The sequence below is a fragment of the Carya illinoinensis genome, chromosome 5, assembly GCF_018687715.1.
Source record: "Carya illinoinensis cultivar Pawnee chromosome 5, C.illinoinensisPawnee_v1, whole genome shotgun sequence".
NCBI classification, from domain to species: Eukaryota; Viridiplantae; Streptophyta; class Magnoliopsida; order Fagales; family Juglandaceae; genus Carya; species Carya illinoinensis.
Window position 1 is genome coordinate 14,847,529 of NC_056756.1, and position 8,587 is coordinate 14,856,115.

The 8,587-nt window shown below is 34.8% G+C and overlaps 1 protein-coding gene across 3 annotated transcripts; it reads left to right on the forward strand.

Annotated features, from left to right (window-relative positions):
- Positions 1-5: 5 nt before the first annotated feature.
- Positions 6-5,451, forward strand: LOC122311774 (mitotic checkpoint protein BUB3.3). Of its 3 annotated transcripts, none has more exons than XM_043126441.1 (10): positions 8-346; positions 432-562; positions 888-970; positions 1,773-2,024; positions 2,272-2,344; positions 3,265-3,345; positions 3,414-3,495; positions 3,846-3,946; positions 4,679-4,772; positions 5,145-5,451. In XM_043126441.1, exons 1-9 carry the CDS (start codon positions 242-244, stop codon positions 4,761-4,763), a joined length of 993 nt encoding a protein of 330 aa, XP_042982375.1. In that variant the 5' UTR covers positions 8-241; the 3' UTR covers positions 4,764-4,772; positions 5,145-5,451. The 3 variants fall into 3 exon arrangements, 2 of the variants coding, with proteins under 2 accessions (XP_042982375.1, XP_042982374.1); XM_043126440.1 differs by having other exon boundaries at positions 9-346; positions 4,679-4,783; XR_006242859.1 differs by lacking the exon at positions 5,145-5,451 and having other exon boundaries at positions 6-346; positions 3,642-3,946; positions 4,679-4,728.
- Positions 5,452-8,587: the final 3,136 nt, after the last annotated feature.

Sequence of the window (8,587 nt, forward strand, 5' to 3'; positions counted from 1 at the left end):
CATCAGTTTGATTTTTCTGATATTCCCCGCTGGGCGGGAACTTTTCGTGGTCTTCACTTCACCCTTGTGCGTCAGTCCCCTCCACAACTCCTTCTAATCCTTCTCTAGGGCGCGTTAGGGTCTTTTTTTGGGTCTAGCTTCCACGAAGAGCTCAAGTTTTTTTCTCTTCCTGATCTGATCTATTGCTGCGATTCCATATCTCTTTGCCTCGTTTGTTTCAAATGCACCGAGTTGTTCAGAAATGAATGGAACTTGTTTGGAGTTCGAAAAACCTATTCGAGACGCCATTTCCAGAATTCGATTCGCTCCCTACTCTAACAATCTCCTTATTTCTTCTTGGGACTCCGTGAGTGTTTTAATTTTTAGTTCTTGTTTTAGGTTTTGTGTGTAATGCTGTTTGCGTCTGAAGTAACTGGGAATTTCTGACGCAGAGTCTGAGATTGTACGATGTGGATGGGTCTGTGCTCAGACTAGAAGCTCGGTCCGAAGCCGCGCCTCTTGATTGTTGTTTCCAGAATGAATCTGTTGCTTTCAGCGCTGGGTCTGATGGATTCGTTAGAAGGTTAAGACAACTCTACCCTCAATTTGAGGCTTTCCTTAGTTTCGAATTTATGTCGTATGACTCGTATCCTTTCCGGTATAACAAAATACGAACTAATTAACTTCTTTCTAATGGGTTATTGTGGGTATATTTTATTTACAATTCCGTAACGCATTGGATTGATTAATGATCGCTTTTGTAGAGATAGGCATTATGAATGTTTTTCAGCTTATTTATTTTACGTTTTTTTTTTAATTAAAAAAAATGTCTTAGCATTTGGTGGATTTTTTTTGTAATAATTATTAGGAATGTTATGCTGACTCATTATGGGAAATTTCGACCTTAGGTATGACTTGCATTTGGGAACTACCGCTACAATTGGAAATCATGATGATATAGCAACGAGCATTGGATATTCTGATGAAACGAGTAAGCAATTATTAGCACCTCAGTTATTAAGTTTTAATTATATTGGAACTGAATTATAACCTTAAATTATTTTTCAGCTACCGTTTTAGGTTGCCAAAAGTCTTGGAAAAACATACCATGTTGTGAGGAGGCTATTTAGTCATTGGTAAATAAAGTTTCTTTACTGGTATCCGGAAGCCTTATCTGTTTACATGATTTCGTGGTAGTTATGTATGACCTATGGCCTTGGTTCTTTTTATTAGAATATGGAATTTTATTCAATTTCAAAAAGTGGTGAAATCCAAGCGCATAGAGAGCATACAATAGATACACCTAAGCATTAGAAGGAAAAAGAAAAGAAAATTCTGATTTTGAAGACCAGTATCACAAATATGAGCGACCACACAAGGATAAGTAAATTTCTACCATTAAGTAGAAACTCCATCACTGGATAGTCTCTGAGACCAAAAGTGGTAAGCTAGTCATGGTGTTAAGATGTGAATTAAATAATAAAATCTATATCTTTTCATCAATTTAAGCTTTTGAGACAAGGGTAATTTTACGGTTAGTGGTGTACATGTTGACTTGACTGGGATATTATCTGATGAAACCTTCCAAAACATTAGTTAATAACTTAAGAATACTTTACTTGTGACTGTAAAGTAGTAGCGTTCAGTCCATGCTTAATTCTATTTTTGGGAATATAATGGCAACGATGTAGGGTAATGGGTGGTTTGGTTGTGGGACACGAAAAATGCCGTAGCATTTAGATCTGTCACTCCCATGGCATTTCTGAACAAAAGTGATTCCTTCTTTGTTATAGGTCAAGTAATCTCTGCTGGTTTGGATAAGGAGATAGTATTCTGGGACCCTCGCATGGCAGAGGCTGTTGCATACCTGAGAAATCTTGGTGCGGAGGTGGAATCGATGTCACTCTCTGGGTCTAATCTGATGGTAGCCATTGGAGCATCCATATATATGTATGACTTGCGTAATTTAGACAAACCGGTTCAGGCAGAAGATTCAAACGTGGGCATTCAAATTAGATGTGTCAGCGCAAGTCCTTATTCTAAAGGTATCATTAACAGAAATTAGCTTTGCGTTGTAAACCATGTAGTTGTTAACTTGTTACAGTGGCTTGAGACCGCTTCAGTGGTAAGCAATATCAGTATAAAAAATACTAAATATTGCTTAATTATCTGTACTAATTGAATATCTCCATCTTATATCCTTATTTATGATCAAATCTCAGGGATTTACATTTTCTAAGGATACCAAGTTTCATGGATTTACGCAGTCTAAAGTAGGATTGTTTCTCGCAGGATATGCGGTTGGATCGGTGGATGGACGAGTAGCAGTGGAGATTTGCCATCCATCCAATCCAAACGACATTAGGTCAGTTTTAGTCTTTTAGATTATAACGCTTCAGTTCTGTGGATAGTTTGCTTTTTTTTTTTAAATATCTTGAGGGAAGAACTTCATATTTATTTGTTATTTATTCCTCAGAGCAGATGATGAACTTGCTTAGCTTGCTTTTCAAATTCAGAAAGTTAATGCAGTTCCCTTTAGGGTACAATTTTTTATTCTTAAACTCTGTCTGAAGTAAATAAAATTCTCTTTCTTCAAAACGTGAGATCTAATCATGAGTATTGGTCTCACTCCCTCAAAATGTGAGGGAGTAAATTGATCATCGGATTTCAATCTGAGTTGTCCATGCAAAACTTGACAAGAATAATGGTCAAATGCACCAGACTTACATGCCATATTCTGAAGTGAAATTGAACTGAACTTTCTAGTATTCAGTTTGGCTACTTAAAAGTTGCAGCAAAGAGAGGAATGCAAAATATTATTACTGACCTACTCAAGGCCCAGTATGATAAACAACTTAATTTCCATGTTGTCATTTCTAATGTACTATTGGCGTTCGACTTATAAAAAAAAAATGTACTATTGGCATTCTAATGGACCATAATCTCATTAACTTATTGAACCCCAGAATTCTATCTATGCTCTATATAACCTGGACATAAGATTTGATTGTTCTGACATGGGTTTACTTTCAGATCTCAACAGTTAGTCCTTTTCCTTTTGTTAGTTAGATGGTTCTCTTGTGTAATTCCGGTTTCTGGGGTAACACTGTCTTTACCTATTAATAAAGTTTATCTCACTTATCAAATAAAAAAAGATCTCAGCACTTATCTTAAAGCTCTTGATCAAATCAATTTCTTTTCTTGAATAAAAAAACTTTAGGACGTTGTAGCATATATATAGGCTCATACTTTTCTGACAAAATGCTGAATTAAATCTTCCTACAGATACATGTTCCGCTGTCATCCAAAGTCAAAGGATGGAAGATATCATCTGGCATCGGTGAATGACATTGTTTTCAATCCACTGTAGGTATATTCCTATCTCTAGCTTACTATCTAGTGTGTAAAATACTAATTTTATATTTTCCTTGTAGCATCTGTGGTGCTTTTGTCACAGGTGATAATGAGGGTTATGTTACTGCATGGGATATTCGAAGCAGGAGAAGAATCTTTGAGGTATTACTTCAACTCAAATAGGACTTTCCATATACTTTGATGTGCAATGCATGATGAATCCATGGTAATGAAACGGTGAGATGGATCCTGTCAGGGAAACCACTCTATATGATAACAGATAAGTTTCAATTGTAAACTTTGTACAGGTTTTATGGCATTATGCCTTCAAGTTGCAAATAAGCAAGTGGATATCTTTTCTCTTTTGAGGGGGAGAGCTCTGCGTCTCTTCCCACTTGCATGCATGAAAGATGCGGGTTTCTTCTCAATATAGATATACCTGCTTTGATCCCGATAGTCTGTCCCGAGTCAATAAATATTTTTTTATCACTCTAATCCTGATTTACTTTTAGTTGCCTAGGTACCAAAATAGTGTGGCATCCTTGTCGTACAACCATGAGGGACAACTTTTGGCTGTTGCATCAAGCTACACATACCAAGAAGCTAAAGAAATGTTGGTTTTTTATTCTATGAACATCGCTGTTTAATTTTGTTCAATTTTATCTTTCTGAAAACTCAGAACATAGCAACATACACTTTATTTTTTGTCATTTATGAGGTGGGTATTAAATCTGTTGCTTGAAACACTTGCATGATTGTGTTGATGTCTTACTATTCTCAACAAGTCATGAAGCATTTACAGATTAAAAAGTCTCAGTCTTCGATGATAAGCTGTGAAGAAGTGGGTGAAGAGTGAAACTTGTGGGGAAAAAGTGAGTATGCAGAGAAGGGTTTGGTAAATATCGTGTGGGGGTATATCTGATGCAGTGTGCAAATATTTCTGTTACTTCCATGCTGAGGCTGCACATTCTGATGTGTGTAATTGGCATTAGCCATATAATCTTTCTCTGCCTTTCTTGATATACATCTCTTTTGCTGATGTCATTTAGTTTCTTTGAACATCAAAAACTTCCTCAAATCGAGTTTCTTTATATTCTATGTTTGGTATGTTTTTATTTATTTATTTATTTATTTATCATAATTCCATAACTACTATTATTTCGGATCATCTTCTGGGTGTCCACCCACCTGATCCATGGAGCTTTACTCTTTATAACCGCCTATAGTATGGCCACGTGATTTAATTGCCAAATGTATTTAGGGTAACATATCAACATGAAAACATTGCGGTTGTATTGCAGCATTAAGGGCTTAATACTTTTCATGTGCACTTTGGCTGTAACAGAGAAGAGCTTCCTCAAATATTCATACACGGAATTGATGACAGCTACATTAGATCAATGTCTTCCGGAAGTTCGAGTAGGAATTGACTGTACAAGGTATTATGCAGGTGATGACCAATATCCATACAGATTTGTTTGACTTTATAACTACCTTTGTATGTTAGTATGTTAAAGATGCTCCATAACTTGCTCGTCACCATACCTAATCGTCTCATGGTCATCATGATCCTGCAACCGATGTTCCGAATCTGTTCAGACTCATGTAGGATGCACGGATTGATGGTTTTTTCATGTTATAAAAACCATCCGCGAGGTTTTTTAGTTTTTCAATTTTCAAAGCCTCTCCACCTAAAGAAAAAAATGAAGGGAAAAAAAACCTGAAAAACAGAGGCCTTGGAACCCCTTGCTACATTGGCTAAAGTTGATTCACATTATCGGATTATCTCTTATTTTTACTTGATATTTCAGATGAGCCACATTGGTCTGTGGCAGACTGACTTCATATGTAATGGACCCTGGAGTTGTAACTTGCACGACCAAGTGAACAATGTTGGGGGGCCTAGAAATGTTACACCTGTCACTGACCTAGGTGGGATCGTTTTCGAGATGCTAATCCAGAGCAGAAGAAAGAAAGGCAGGTAGCTGTAAAAAGGAGTTGCATATGTTGTAGAATACTAGAATGTTGTTTAATTGGTTGTAACATTCCTGTAGAAGATACCAATTTGTTGGATTTCCCATTTAGCTCTAATTCATAGCCTCTGCTACTTGGATGTCATCTGTACAAGAGCATACACCCTTGTGATGATCAAATCTTATGATCGAGAAAGAGGATCCTGAGATTTCCACAATAACTCAGGGTCTTTTTTTTTTTTTTTTTTTTTTTCTCTTTGGAACTTTATCAATCCTAGTAAACTGAATATTATAAACTCCGTGGCTTAGATATTGATTAAAAACCAAAAAAAAAGAGTTAATTGTTGCTGAGAAAAAGAAGAGGAATAACATATTAAAAGTTTTTTTTCCCCTTTCAAGCAAGAGCAGCTTTTACCCCACCCCCACAAAAACAAAAACCAATATATAGCAAGATGATTTAAAAATGCCAATTTTATAAAACATGTGTCGAAGATTCAAAACAACGATAATTCATTTCACGGCTACATGCAGGAGAGAGGGAGAGAGACTGCAGGTTGGGATTAGAACGGCTGGGCAATAGCAGCATGTCTTCTTATTTGCCTTCTTTGTCTTTGATAAATCTGACGGCGTCATTGTTTGATTACGAACCAAAGATCCATGACCACACGACGACGACAATATCTAGCTGCGAACTAGAGACCCACGGCTGCATGACGTTCTCTGGTACCGACTGAATTTTAGTTCAATTTTGGTTGGTTAATTTATCTGTTGCTTTTGTTTGATTTGATTTTTGTTGGATAATTTGTCACTATTTGGTTTAGTTTGGATATGGAAAATGCGGCAGTTTGACAGAATTTTATCGTGGTCACCAATTTAATTGCTGTTTGAGAGCTAAGAAGAGGCTGATTTCCGCCCTAATAATGATAGACTTACTGTTATATTACTATTTTTTTAATTTTTTTAAATTTAATTATTAAAAAAGTAATTATTAGTAAAATTGTATATTTTTTTATTTCTTTTAATAATTAAATATGTTAAAAAATACTTAAAATAAAATAATAATAAAACAAAAATTTCAAGTACAATATTAAATAATAAAAAAATTAGTAAATATACCATTACCCGTCTATCCTTGTCCGTCCAACGGTATGACGGGGACAGAAAACTTTTCTTTAGGGGCGGGGTGGGCCGCCGGATGTGCCTGGATGGGCAAAAAGGGCTGCAATTCGCCCATATAGGACGTATATCAATCCTTACTACAAATAAAACTCAACAAATGCGGATGATGACCAGGCCCATCGAGGCAGCCCCAACTTGTGAATCTAGAATTTAGAGTGCTCCTCGCTCGTTGAACCTAATAAAAACTTTAATAAAAAATTTTTTTGTATAATTATTTTTTTGTATTTTTTTATAGAAAAAATTTATTTATCATTTTATTTATCATCATCATCTTTTTATCATCTTATGATGTGACTGTATAAAAATTTAAATGATAAGTAATATTACTCAATAGAGTGTGCAAGTGAGTAAAAATAATTGTATATAACATAATTGAAATCTAAAATATCACAATTTCAAGAAATGATATATGCTGTGTAGAAGCGTTATGTATTTATTTTAAAAAATATAAATAAATATAAAATACAACCCTTAACTAATTCATAACTGTTATTTAACCTCACTCACTCCTAAAATAAAGAAGACAACACAATAATATGGACGTGGCAACCTTTATAAATTGATTTCTATATTCATCAATTAAAGAGAAGTGCACGTGGACATTTTCCATCCCAGTTTGCAATGGCTGTCACGTCTGAAATATAAAAAACTTAATACTTCCGGATTTTCTATTTTTTTTTATAGGAAAAGTTCTATGAAAAATTTTCGGACGATCGACAAAGGGATCGATCTTATTTTATTTTATTTTTTATTTAATTATTGAAAAAATATTTTTTCATAAATTTGTAATTCTGCTTTATGATATTTAACAGAGTTAAAAAATATTTTTTTTTAAAAAGGAAAAAGTGTATTTTATACCATCGATATAATACAGAGATTATTTTTCTTAATAGTATTAGCATTATTAAAATTTTATATACAATATTATCATTTTACATATAATGATAAATATATTATATCTTAATCTATCTATAATAATAAGTGTCTATCACATTGTTACAAGAATGAGCAATAAATTATAATTCTATTTTTGTTTCCATGTACAAAGTTTTTCACTGCTCTGTTTACATTCTGTACAAAACACAATGACGAGGGTGGTCCCTGGCTCCATTGACCCCACGAACATCGTCATACAACCGCGTCATGCACTCCACCTTCTCCTACTTCCCCAACAGGCTGTTTCGGTCACGTAAGGTGCAAACGCTAACCTCCAATCGGCTTTTTGTGGTTGAGCCGGTAAACGCCCAGTTGTGCTCCTTCATCGGAACCTATGAATACGTGGCACCGGAGGTCGTGGATCGTTCAGGGACGCCGTTGATTAGTGGGCATTCGGTATCTTCATATAGAGGAGTTTCGGTAATCCCATTTTGCAGATAAAAAAAAAAAAGACACGAAAATAAAAAGGAAAGGAAGAAGAAGAGCAAAGGTGCACAAGGAAGTAGAAAGAAAAAGAAATGAAGGAGAATAAGAGAAGCAGCAGCAGTAGTACACGGATTTGCAGAAAAATAGAAACCAAATAAGACGATTAAAGTGCAAGTAATTACCTAACGAAAATGGAGAAAGTCAGTTGTAGTAACACCGATTGCAGAAGAAAAGAACACAATAAAAATTAAGAAGAAGAAGGAATGGATAGCGTGTAGGAGAAGAAAAATAAAACATAGAAGAAGAAGAAGAGTAGTGTGCGGCAGGAGAAATGAGAAGAAGAAAAGAAAATGAGACAAGCCCTAAGCAAGGCCAAAACGCACCGTTTGGAGAGAGAGAGAGCTGGCTGAAAACAAGCCAACGAACTGGGCTTCCAACAGCTATAAGGCTGGGCCCAAAACAGGATTTAAAACCCACTAAAAATAAGCCCACCCAAAAATAGAAGGATTCAACAAATGAAAATAGTACAATAAAAATAAATAAAAGTCAAATAAAAATACTACAATTCAATATTAATAAAATAAAATATTTAAAGTTCAACAATAAAATAATTAAAGTAAAGTTAATTTGAATGTAAAATAATAATTAATATCACGAAAGCACATTAAAATAAATTTTACAAATTAAAAATCATAAAATAATCAAACGATTAACACCTTAAATTTAAAATAAGAGAACCA